The sequence below is a fragment of the Tympanuchus pallidicinctus genome, unplaced genomic scaffold, assembly GCF_026119805.1.
Source record: "Tympanuchus pallidicinctus isolate F22 unplaced genomic scaffold, pur_lepc_1.0 scaffold1, whole genome shotgun sequence".
Taxonomy (NCBI): Eukaryota; Metazoa; Chordata; class Aves; order Galliformes; family Phasianidae; genus Tympanuchus; species Tympanuchus pallidicinctus.
In genome coordinates, this window is record NW_026294618.1 from 23,455,662 (window position 1) to 23,469,103 (window position 13,442).

General features: G+C 36.4%; 1 protein-coding gene across 1 annotated transcript in view; it reads right to left on the minus strand.

Annotated features, from left to right (window-relative positions):
• Positions 1–3,550: 3,550 nt before the first annotated feature.
• COL21A1 (collagen type XXI alpha 1 chain) overlaps positions 3,551–13,442 on the minus strand; it is an 89,138-nt gene continuing 79,246 nt past the window's right edge. Inside the window, exons 26-31 of the mRNA XM_052683057.1 lie at positions 12,146–12,178; positions 7,843–7,989; positions 7,692–7,746; positions 7,187–7,387; positions 5,665–5,742; positions 3,551–4,948 (exon numbers count right to left, since the gene is read on the minus strand). Coding sequence (XP_052539017.1) covers positions 4,761–4,948; positions 5,665–5,742; positions 7,187–7,387; positions 7,692–7,746; positions 7,843–7,989; positions 12,146–12,178 — 702 coding nt within the window. The 3' untranslated portion in view covers positions 3,551–4,760. The remainder of the gene's footprint in view (positions 4,949–5,664; positions 5,743–7,186; positions 7,388–7,691; positions 7,747–7,842; positions 7,990–12,145; positions 12,179–13,442) is intronic.

Genomic DNA, 13,442 nt, shown 5'->3' on the forward strand with positions numbered 1-13,442 from the left:
TGTGACCTAATTACAGGACAGTTTATTTATTTTTTCCTTTACCTCCCTCTTCATTCTCTGATAGCATTGTGTCTTTCAGTACTTCAAGAAAGTTATTTCTTTGAATCGCTGTTTATAAGCATTATTTCTTTTACTTGCATGATATTTAACACACAATTTCAATGTGTCACACAGATATCATGGATTTTTTTTTTAATGCTTTACAAAAGGAAAAAGTGAAAACAATAAATGGAACGCTCTCTGGAATTTACAAGGTTCCAACATGAGAAAGATACTTTTTGCAGGCAATATGGACATCTGATGCCGAAAGAGTTATGTGGCTAAATCTTCTGATGAATTCACACCTACCTTTTCCCTAATTGGAAAAATGCTGTGTACTTTCATCAGTGACAAGAAGAAGCGTATCAAACAAGGAATACAGAGCACTTACATAGTTCTATAAGCTCATGGCAGACAACCAAGGAGCCTCCAAGCTGCCAACATACCTTCTGGAGAGTTAGCCAAGTGGCCAGACACTGCTTCTGGAAAAACAGCTTCTCATGCCTGCATCTTTTGCCAAGAAAGGAGAGAATAGCACAGAATAATACAATACGCCGAACCATCACCAGAATATTTCTGTTACCAAAAAGCACTTTATGCAAATATAATGACTAGTGGGAGGGGGACAGTGCTTGTAAAGAAAAACTCAAGTATCACATAGTAGTCATCATTGTAAAACTGGACTTTGATTCTCCAGGATATGCAGATGACATTCTCTATGAGAAAATCTTGCCTATCAACAGAAGAAAATAACCCACAAGTATTTGCTATGTTAATTAAAATCTTAAACCTTTCAACAGTGTACCAGACAGCAATGGCTCTAATAGTGGTTTAATGCCACTGCTGAATATGGATTCATCAGATATGTTTTATTTTAACATCCGTGTCTTCCCCACACAGGCAAATACTGGTCTCTTCCACAGGAGTTCGATTCAATCTATGTGAACTGCAAAAGACAGACCTTAGCAGAGCACACTGGCAGGCCAGTCAGACGCACTAGAAGGAAATTCCATTTTATTGCACTTGCTTTTTCTGAGAAATGAGGTTCTGTAGTTCTGAAAGATGCGCAGCCAATGACTGTCAGTTCCTCCTCTAAGAGAGGCCAACCAAATCTGAAATATACTGCCTACACCCAAAGCTGACAAGGACCCCTTGTCTCTCAAGCAGCAGTAGCACTGTGATAGTTCAGTTCCCACAGCAGACTAGGCTTCATCTTCTTTAATTCAAAGACTACATCTTTCAGTTTAATGAGGAACTGAGAACCATATCTACATATATAAATTATACATACATTACGTGCATACACACAGATACATATATATATATCTGTGTGTGTGTGTATACATATATATACATATATATATATATACATATATATACATATATATATATATATATATATATATATATATATATAAAACTTACCAAGTAAATATGCGTGTGGAAGCCACCTGTGATATCTGGTCTTTTACTGTTACGTGTATGTACATAGAGACATAAACATATCATATGTGCTTACTCCAAACTTCCCCAAGAAGATTATGATTCTCAGAGCTGCACGTTTCTGAGCATCACCCACCACTAATCTTTCATTAACAAATCCAGTTCCCACACCAACACTTTTCAATTCTGCATCTTTGTGTGGAGACACTTACCTTGATAACTAAGAAGTAATAGCAGATAAAAACTGTAGCAAAGTGATAAACATTAAGTCCATTTTACATACACAGATACAGTGAGTTGAAATTAAATCCAAATTACTGTTCTGTATTTCCCACACTGACACCAACAGGAATTAGATCAAGCTGGGACTGTGTTTTTAAAATCAGGACTGAAGAGCAAGCAGGATGTTACAAAATGAAATCTGGAAAGTCTTCTTGCATCTTGCCCTCAGCTTAAAATTTAGCCCAAGATCCAATTTTGAAGATGATCACCAGGATGGTCTAAATGCCAGTTAACAGTTTCCCGTAACTGCTTCCAGACAATATCTGATTAGACAGTTACACAGTCTAAGTTAGACAGTAACAGTTTTCAATGTTGTCGTTTTCTATTCACAGCTTCTGACTGCTGATGAACACCTGCAAGAACCTCATGTTCTTTGCATGTATAGTAGGTACAAGCATCTCTCCTGTGGATCATTAATTTGATATTTTATTTACTCAATTTATATCATTTGTTTAACCTCTTATTTTAGGATTAGTTGAAGACACTGAAAAAATATTCATATTCTTTGATAAAATATCCCATCAATCCATGATCTTGAACACACAAACATTTTATTCTATAATGCTACAAAGCCAGAAAATTAAAGGATTATGAAATCTGCAAAGCTCTGACTTGATAAAATCTTATAAAAGAAGTGATAGCCTAGATCATGTTACTAGGCTGTAATTTATGCACCTCATTGGGGTGCCAGATATTAACAGCTTCTGGCCATTTGATCATACAGAACTAGGCTGTGAAAGTGCTTGTCTTCATTTAAGTAACCTACATTGTTACTAGCTTTAAGAAAAGGCACCTGAACAGGCTGACAGAATCACAGGTTGGAAAAGACCTACAAGATCATCCAGTCCAACTATCCACATATCACAAATTGTTCTCAATAAACCATGTACCTCAACACAATGGATAGTTAGCAATGACTCTGGCTGATAAAACCAAGCCCTTTCTAAAGAAATGTAACAGGCTTGGCAAGCTCAAAGTTAGAGCAAAAAACTGTTTCTTGTAGGTAGAAGAATGTATAGGTGTTGTTTTTCATTACAACAGAAAGAACACCGGCATTTTCTACAAGTAAGAAATTCAGGTTTTCTGCTTGTATTCATTGTAGTCAGAAGTTCATCGGACTCCAGGATACTTCCCAAAAGATATGGCTCACTGGTCACAACACTGTGCACCTTATTAGAGAAAGATGACCTAAACATGGGTTTAAATTTGCATACAAACTGGACAGCTCAGAAGGGTTCTGAAAGAACACTGGGGTCCTGATTCCTTCTTGACCCAGTGATTTGTTTCGCTTCCAGCTCTCAAAAAATAAACAAAATGAAACTGAATGCAAGTGAAGAAGAACTGCATTTGTGTCCTCCACAAATTCAGTCAGTGCTTGTTCACATGGGCTAAGTCCAGCAGTGTGTATCAAGGAATACTTGTTCAAGGAGCAAATTTTGTGCAAATCAATTTTCTCTGAAGTTGGTATCTTTCAAGAACTACTGTGTACGTTTCTAAACTAGGTTGATGAGACACTAATGCTTGAACTGAACTACGTGGTTCGGCTAAGCTACTTACTACACCATGTCACGAGGCTGTAGCTCTAAGCAGGCAGCAGTCACTGAGCACTACATAGCAAGAGGTGCTGCTCCTGGGGCTGGCACTTTATCCAGGGAAAATGGAAGGACGCCAAACAAAAAGGCAAAACTGCCAGGTAGAAGCATTCCAACCTGTATTACAGACATCACTCTTTTCTGCAATGCAGGACACAGGCAACTCTTCCAATTGCTCATCAAACCACCACAAGTTCTATACAAAATTTTATTTTCCCTTGAATGTCAAGCATATTACCAATCTCATAGTGGGATAACAGAGAAACAACACATTAGAAAAAGCCACTTATAAAGCACTGGGTAAGATCAGTACAAGACTCTGCCTTAATTTAAGAAAAGGATTTAAAATTCTCATGGAACTGTGCATTTGCCGTTTATGTGAAAGCAAGCAATACACCTCATCAGCAAAGCATACAAAGAAAATTACACAAACCTTGCTTAAAATGAAAAAGAAACAGCGCAACAAACATTGCAGTTAATTAGCCAGCAGTTAGACCTTTCTCCTTGTAAACCTACTTCTTCAATTTGGCAACTGCAGTTCTTAGGGAGAAACAGCGATGGCTATATAACTTAATCCATAATTACACAAACCTGTTACAATGGGCTCGTGTAAACTTTTTTATTAATTAATTTTTGTCAAATTATAGCTACAAGCCAACATTACCAACATTCAACTTTTTTTTTTCATATAAGCTGAATCACCCACTAAGACCTCTTTGACCTTTGGTAGCCAAAAGTACCACCTTAAATTAAACCTTGGCTCTTCTTGAATCAGTAGGAGGTCTAACCTTGCATTTCACCTGGGTTTTAAATAGGGAACTGCGTGGCAAAATAGGTGATACTACTTCTATAACAAGTAGAGATATTTCCCTTAATTTATAAAAATCCAATATAAGTATTTGCTCAAACACTTGGAGCTATGAAATATACACAAGCCAATGAGATTAACACACAAATGAAGTCAAAACCAGACACATTCTTTCAAAATCAAATACTGTATATGTCAGCTGCATGTGAAAAATTTCACAGTAGTTTACACCTGACCTATACCATTTCAGGCCAATCCTGCTGCCAGTGGAGTCCCCAGCACTTTTGCGAAGGACTTCAGTGGCAGCAGGAGTATGACAGGACACTTAAATACTAAATGTCAAATATTATAGTTACATTTATTTCTATTAGAATTGATGATTTCTTTCAAAAACACTTCAATTGATGCAAGTTATTAAAAAAAAAATTCCTTTTTTAAAGGACTGTATAACATTTGGGAACCTTATTTATAATGTTAATAATGTCAGAGGTACTCCTGTTCTTGTTTATGGAATTATTGCTGGTCACCTTCCTGAGACTTGAAAGACCATTAAAGACAAGCACCATACCAATTCCTCTAGATTATTAAATCACAAATTAATAATTTGGTCCCTTTCTAAATGGGTCTCTTCCAACAATGACACTAAAACACAGTGATGGGTCACAGATTCCAGGGGGTCCAACTGGTCCTGGCATTCCGGGACTGCCACGATCTCCATCTTTACCAGGCTGCCCACGTTCTCCAGGGCGTCCTTCCTTACTCATACCTGGGGGACCTTCAGGACCTTAGTGACACACATGCAAGGAATACATGCATTACAGAATATTTTTATTCACACCGAAACAAGAGCAATTAGGAACCCAAAATAGCCCTGCTGTTTGGTGAAGTATTAAGATAAAGAAAACTTCACTTTTGGAAAAAGACACTTGTCACAAATTATTTATAGGTGTATCTAGCAAACTTGTTATCTTACAAAGACTTTGGGGGGAAAAAAGCATGTAGAACACTAAGTAAAAATAGCTTTCGGAAGGAAATATAAAAATCTGCTTTGGCACAATTATACTTCATTATATTGTCTGGAACCATTGGGCATGAATCAGAGTCCTCTGAATTTTATTCATTTTTCTAGCTCTAGCTCAGGGTCTAATCTCTCTTCCAAACACTCAGCTTTGCATTTTGAATCAACACAGCTGATTAGGAAGAATATTTCCTTCGCTAAGTAATGGTTACAAGTCATACGTTTATATCAGGACTCAGTTTTCTGTCTGATACAGTGACCTGTCCATCGAGAAAAGGGAATCTCAGATTGGTCTTACAGTAAATAATATATCCTATAACAATCTAAAAGGCATGCAAGAAATAGGCATTAGCCACAAAAGATATATAGTAAATAATAGTATAAAAACTATTCACATTTTTCTCAACTACATAAACATTTTTTTATAAACTATTTCTTTATATTTAATAGCATGCATTGAATCCACAGAAGCCATCTCTCACCTGGAGGCCCTGGTGGGCCTTGGATCCCAGGAACCCCAATTCCTTGATTGCCTTTTGCACCATTTTTCCCTGGCAATCCTGTGGATTAGCAAACACATTTATAGCTTTGCACACAAAGAATGATCTTCATAAGAACTATTAGAAAGTCAACATTTGATGATACTTATTAAATGAAAATAACTAATTGTTCAAAAGCAAACCATGGGATCTAAAATAAGTATTTCCTTGTAACCTGCAGCACAGTGTAACTAGATTCTTAATTACCCTTATCTCCACTAAATTAAGAGCCAATGTAGCCCCTGATAACCAGATGGCCACTATGAGTTGAGGGAGCAGATAACGAAGAATTAAGAAAAGTGTTAACTGTTACTGCTTTTTCACTGGCAATGTGTTTATGAAGATGCATGAAGAGAGCGTAAGATGTTCACCACAGCCCCTGACTACTCAGGAAAACAATGTACAGCAAAATTACATCTCCTCCAAAAAAGATATACTCTCTGAGATGGAGAAAATATATACTCTCTCATAGCAGTACAACCCAATGAATTCAATTGCTTCAGAGAAACAGTTACTGATTTTTCTCGTGTGAAACAGCTGGCGTGGTTAGTCAGTGTCAGCTCCAGAGGAAAACTGAACATTCTCCTTTGGGAGATGAAATTATCAAAGCAGAACAAATTATCATTGCACCCAAAATGAATCTGATACGTGAGGTCATTATTGAGAAGTTACAGAGAAAAATATTTACCAAACATTTTTTTCCTGTCAACCTGTCAAGCACATTACTACATCGTAATATAACCTTCCTGATTATTTTGATGCAATAAGAAACACAGTTGTTGCAGTTACAAATGGATTTCATTTCCAGACTAGATGTACATATTTAAGCTCACAAAAAGCACTACAGAAATCATATGGAACGCTTGTATGGCTGAGACACCTAAAAGCATTAGCTTCTTCAGTATTTTTAAAAAGAATTCAGAACCTTTAAGAAAAGTATAAAGAAAATAATAGAAATCCTTACAAGATAAAAAGGAAAAAGGAGAAAAAACAAGGAAGTCGTAGGGCTATAAATGTATTATATGCCAAAGAACAGCCTGCAGGTAGCAGGTAAATAACAGTGAATATATAGACACTAAATAACCAGTGAATATTAGAAGTTTTTAAAATATCATAAACAAAGAAGTTTGGAAGAAAACAAATACGAAAATATACCGAAACCCACATCTAAACATACCTGATCTAAAAATGAAAATAAAAAAAATATTTACATGACAGGATAACGATCACTCTAAAAAGATCAAAGTTTAAGTACAGTAGAACAGAACAGTAGTCATCTTGTGCATTCTGGTATTTTGTCTTCTTCTGATATGCATACTTCGAGAGCAAAGAAACCTTTGCACCATACTCCCATTAATACTTTGCAATACAAACTCAGCTATTCCCTTACTCCTTCACTCTTCAATAGTCCCATCCAAAACTGCAAGCAGGAAACAAAGGCATAGAAACAATATGCACACAGTACCTCTTGTCCCACGGGCCCCAGGGCGACCCGGGATGCCAGTCAGACCTGGAACACCATCATTCCCTGGCAAACCAGGAAACCCTCTTGGACCTTCAGGGCCTCTTGGACCTGGTGGTCCTGGAAGTCCTGGGGAAGCGCTTTGGGACTGACAGTGGTTGCAGTTTTGTAGCCTTCCACTCTGAAGGATCACAGGTAACTGGGCTGGCAGAATTCAAACAAAAGAAGTACTTAAGAGTGTTTCAACTGTAAAATACAAGAATATTTATACCTCTTCATTAAAATAAAACCAGCTTCCTTTCTTTAGGCAGTATGGTATCTTTAGGAAACAAAGTGCTTTTAGCACCTGATGGAGATGTGGAAGTGTGTTTCTACAACTCTATGAAAACCTGTGATAAATCAGATCAAAATATAGGCATTGTTTTCAAGAAAAAGAAGCATCTGTATAGTTACAAGGAAACTTCAGCACTTCAAACAAGGAAAGAACAGTAAAGTCTTTCAAACTTACTTCTCAGTACATCCGAACAGACCTGTCGAATAAATTCTTCTGAAAATTCTCGTGCCTAAATTGAACAGAGAAGAGTTATAACAACAGAAAGCCCACATCTGTTGGGAGTTTTAAAGCACCCAAAATGACCATTGTGAGATCCTATGCATACAGGTTTTCCATCTGATCCAGGTGGTCCTGGGGGCCCTCTGTCTCCAGGCTGACCTCTGACACCAGGAGGTCCAACCAGACCCTGGATACCGGATTCTCCCTTCTGTCCATTGATGCCTCGATTGCCTGGGTCTCCCTTCTCACCTTTCTGAAACAGAAACCAATGAAAAGCAAATTGTACCTTTACAATGCTGTATCTTTACATGGAAGCTATGTAAGTACCACTAATATATTCTAAGAGCTTCACTGACAATCTTCATTTTAAGTTGTCAAGAAAATTTACAAAGTACCTAAATTTCCATATTAGAATTGAATCATAGAAGCATTTGAGTTGGAAGGGACCCTTAAAGGTCACTGGTCCAAATCCCTGGCAATGAACAAGAACATCTACGGCTTGATTAAGTTGCTCAGAGCCCTGTCCAGCTTCACCTTGAATCTCTCCAAGGATGGAGCATCCACCTTCTCTCTGCACCACCTGTTCCACTGCCAGACAAATCTTCTTGTAAAAACCTTTTTCCTAATATCCAATCTAAATCTTCCCTCTTTCTTTTAGTTTGAAACCATCTCCCACCACAACCATTTCCCTCCCCATCTCCCTCCCCTAAAGAGTCTATCCCCTTCTCTCTTACAGCTCCCCTTTAGAAAGAAATCTTAAACAAATCTTAAACAAATCCATTTGCTTTACTAATTAATATAAAAAAAATTCCTTACTAACATATGGAAGAAAATATTTATTAACTTAGAAGGCTGGAAAAATTACAAGTGAAATTCTGGACCACAGAAGTTCTTGGCATGCTTCTAATTTAATAAAACAATCAAGACTTTTACTCTATGACATTTGTTTGTAAGTGAAAGGAAAAATGATTCTGATTTCATTTAGGGTTTCTGTTGTTGGCGATTGACTTTTTTTACTTTATTTATTCTATGTTTGATTGATAGCAACTGCAGCCCGTTTGCTTCACTAGAAAAGGTTAAAATAATACTGGATTTATCTTCATCAAAGCAATGGTTCTTCTATGTATGGGGTTGCCTACTGCAATAGCTCCCGTGGAAGTCCTTCCCTGTGCTGGAGCCAAAAAAATTCCATTAGAATGTATTTTGGTACATGTCCAAGATTAAAGTTAGTATACTGTCTTTGCTCCCTGATGAGTTTTCTCCTTCTGTGTTTTGCAGTTTCTACAGTGTTGTCAGTAACTTAAAAATTTTCTTTCTCACTTTCCAACGATTTTAGATGGAATTATGGAAACAGGGCAACAGAATCACTATGTATGACAAGCAAACCTTATTGGAGCAAACAATGCAAGTTTAAGAAGCACAGGCATGTAGTCTTCATAGACTCGCACTGATTTTTAAATTATGCTATTTATATTACTTCATGCCCTTCTAGGTAGTACTTATCAAAACACTTTACATCAGAAAAATATATGGCTCACTCAGAATGTTCTGGCTCGGTCTGAATTAGTAACAATGCCCAGAGCTCTCTGGATGAATTACTACAGAGTAGTACTTTACACACAGAGTACACTTTATATACAGGGAGCTAACTATCAGGATTTTTCACCCTGCTACATTAAGATGGCTTATATCTCAGAACTGAGAAATGAGGAAAACAAGGTCACTGAAAGAGAAAACACTCAGAATTGCATACCTGGCATCACAAAAGGATCACAGCCTGTTCAGGTTAACTGAGCTCTTCCATTATGTCATTCAGTTCTGCTGTAAATAAAATTTGAAGGCAAAGGGGCAGTGCAACCCTACTCTGAAAAGCCATCAGATAAAAACATACCTAAGTGACTGGCTGTCTGTGCATCCTGAAAAATCTTAAGTTCTTTCTGTGGTTTTGAGGGGTTGGATCTTTTTTTGCTTCCATTTGCCTTACAAAACCCACAAAAAAAAAAAAAAAAAAAAAAAAAAAAAAAAAAGGCACTACAAGAAGTCAGGCATTTTTCCACTTAAGATAAAAGGTGACACATGTTGGTAAAATGCCTAAGAGATGGCAGAAAAGAAGTTCCACGAGTAAGATGCCAAGTGTGAATTGAACAGCAGTCCATATACTCTCCCCATTAAAGAAGTTGTGCCCTAATTCAGAACTTTGTCCAAGGTTGTAGCTGTCTTGCTACTGTCAAAGTGAAACACTGTAGCCTGTCATGGTTTTATGCTTTTTGCTATAAGTAATCCATATCATAACCCGTGACATAGCCATAGAGACCAGATATTCTTAGTTACACCATGTAGAATTGTATTTATCTGTTCCTATTCCATGATTGCAAATGGTTTTATATTTAACAGCCATTTTAACAACACCTCCACAGGATCAGCAAGTCTCTGGGATAAACATACAAAGAAGCTGCCTATGGCTACACCAGAAGCTGTACGTTGTGAGATCTGAAGATAATGCTGTTCATGTAGGTAGAAATTATTATTTGTTTTAGTTTAATTACTTTTACAGCTATGGCCTATGTTTACATGACATCTGACTTGCAAGTTAATTTATTTGCAATTGAATGTTAAAAGGGATAGAAAGCATTAAGAATCAGTGAACTATTAGGAAAATGGCATATATTGTAGAATATCAAAAGCAAGAAGCCAGTATTTAACAAAAACCAAATCAAAACAAAAGGCAAAACACTAGAACCTCAGCACAACTGCCTGCAGAGCTTGCCAAAAAGCAAATGAAACTGCTGAGGGAACATTTTCCGCAGTGTATTATGGTCTATGGTATGCTAAGCTGCATCCTGTGTGTGGCCTTGTTTGCTGACCTTTGCTATTGGCAAAGAAAATCAATAAAAACTAAAAGAGCTCCGCAAGTGCTCAGAATGAAGAATGCCTGAAGAAACTTCTCTACTAAGAAGTCAGACCATGACAAATGGCAATATAGTTTTTAAAGCAGAAAATAAACCAATTTTATAAGCCTGTTAAGTAAACATAGTTACATCATTATATCATAATGCATAATAAAGCTAATACTGACATTTTAGACAAAAAATATATTACTTACTGTGATTTAAAACATAGAAAGAAGCTACCTCAATGGTTCACAAGTAATATCTTAGCATTTTTGGCTACAATTTAGTAAAGTGCCTATAAGCCAAACTGTAATTTTTAAGAATTTCATAGAACCACAGCAGCATATAGGACAATTCTCAAGTTTAAATGCTTGTGAGTTTCTAAAGAGCATGTCCAGTTATTGATATGCAACACTACTTAACGAAAAGGTGTTTGGCAAAGACCTCTATAGGTAAAGTTGAAGCAGAATGGGAAATTAAATACTCATTTCACTGAGCACTGGAATGAATCAAATACAACTAACAAAGTTAATCTTTTATACACCAATACTTTATACACCGTGTAAAACAAACAATTAAAAGGTCTGACCATGAATATATCTACATTAGTCAACCACAGGAAAAGAGACAGGACTTTAAAACATTCCAGAGAAGAACAAATTTATCTTCTCACAGACCAAGGAAAGTCCAAGTGTGCTTCCCTTTATCTCCCTCAAATTTCAGGCTGATGTGGAAATTATTCCAGTGTAAACTTAATATTTGGGAGAAATAATTCTGCCCTGCATTTTCTGAGTCAGTCTCAATGACAGAATCCTCTAAAAATATATCTTTGTACAGTCTTCTCTGCCATTACTTCTGAAAGAGAGGCACACAAAGAAATCTCAGTGGCCAAGTTTAAAATGAACAGATAAATAGCTCAGCTGTGGAAGTCCTTCCCACAGTCCTTTATGGAAGCTAAAGGCAAAGTCAGCACATCAGCACAGTCTAAAGGAATTAGATAAATTTGTAATTGACATTAAATGCAACAGTTTGGATCTCTACATTAACTGCCCCTCCATTGCTGACTGCCAAAACCAGTAAAAGCGTACAAGAAGAAGGAGCTTTGTTATGTGTTGTGTTCCATATTTGGCTGTATTGGCTGCTGCTGAAGTAAAGACAGTGAAAAAGAAGGATCATTTAAATCAAATATTCTCTATTCTTTTATGAAGTAACTTTTTACTTTTCAGTGACAGTTATTTGCTTTCTTCAACCAGCTCCTTTTCTAATTATCTGTATCCCCTTAAAGGTTATACTTGGCTTTAACATTTTTAGATCTTGCATTTTTTGAAATATCCATTATGCTACCTGTCTCTTTTAACTAATACTTCTTTCTCTTCTCCTCTGTGATACTTTTTAATTAATTTCGCTTCTGTTGCTTATGTAAGTATGAAAACAAGACTGCAAACACACATTTTACAGATCACGATTTGCAGATAGGATTATTCTGTTCTATTGCATTTGCCATTACAAAATACATACCTCTCCTTGTTCGCCCCTCAATCCTTCTGTTCCCTTTAGGAATTATATTAAAAACATAACAACAAAAAAAAAACAACAAGTTGAGCCAAGTTACTTGCAATAAAAAATATTTTTTTCCTTTGTTTTCAATAATTAATCACAAATGTTAATATTTAAAGATTCTGAGATCTCTGTATTTTAAAAATGCAAATTTTATATAACTAACACTTTAGTAATAACTTTAATATAACATTCAAAAAGGATAAATGGGAAACACAACACACACATTACATAAAGTATATTTTATTAGAGTAGAAGAAGTGCATTTAGATAAAACCTATTCACTCTTTGAAAGACCAAAGAAATAAAATTTAACAGTCTAGCAAAAGGAAACTTCAGATTGTACCTATTTCATATCATTTTACTGGACAGAACTCAAGCTCAGCCCATTTGAAATACAAGCTAAGTTTGTAAAGCAGATTTTTTGTGTTGGCAAACGGCTCTGGTGTCATTTCTGCCAAACTGATCATTAAATACCATGGCAAGCTGGCAGCTTAGCCCAGGCTTTTTCCCTTTTCTGGCAGGCTCGTGGTAACAAGGGAATCGGTACTGTATCTCAGAGAAACCCTGAGGGCTTTAGGAACCCTGGAAGGACCTAGTACTGTCTACCAGAGTATTTGAATGACTGAGTTTTTGGTTGCTGCCCAATCTAGATAAGCATGGGAAACGATTTTAGATCTGTCTCATATTAGTTTTTCAGCTTTAAAAAAAAAAATAATAATAAAAAAGAAAGAAAACACAAAAACAAACCCAATTCTTACAATTCTCCTGGTGACTAAAATAATGAACTCAGGGAATTGTGTCCATTATTTGCAAGGGGACAACCCAGAAAGTTTAATTTATAAAATGTCAGACTATGACATCACATTTATTTAAAAACAGTCATTGGTCTTTTAGTTCAAACTATTTCTCCTTAAAAAAACTTCTACTCAGCTTTACTACAAGATTTCTGTCAAGCTGCATACCCCTGAGAGCGATAAAACCACGCTAATACACACTCTCGACCTCCTGCCCATGTTCAGCTGGAATCAAATCTTTCTGGCTAGACAGCCAGCTGTATCAATGTCATAATTCTGAAAAAAACAACTGTAACTTCCTTCCAAGTCTAGTTTTAGATACGTACCTCTAACAAATACTTTTCTGTTTAGGCATGACATACATTATGTAGTTAGCAAGTATTTATAAATATTAACAGTTATTTTCTGTGGTACAACAAGATAGCCAACTATGACACAATCAGAATACACTGGCCCAGAAT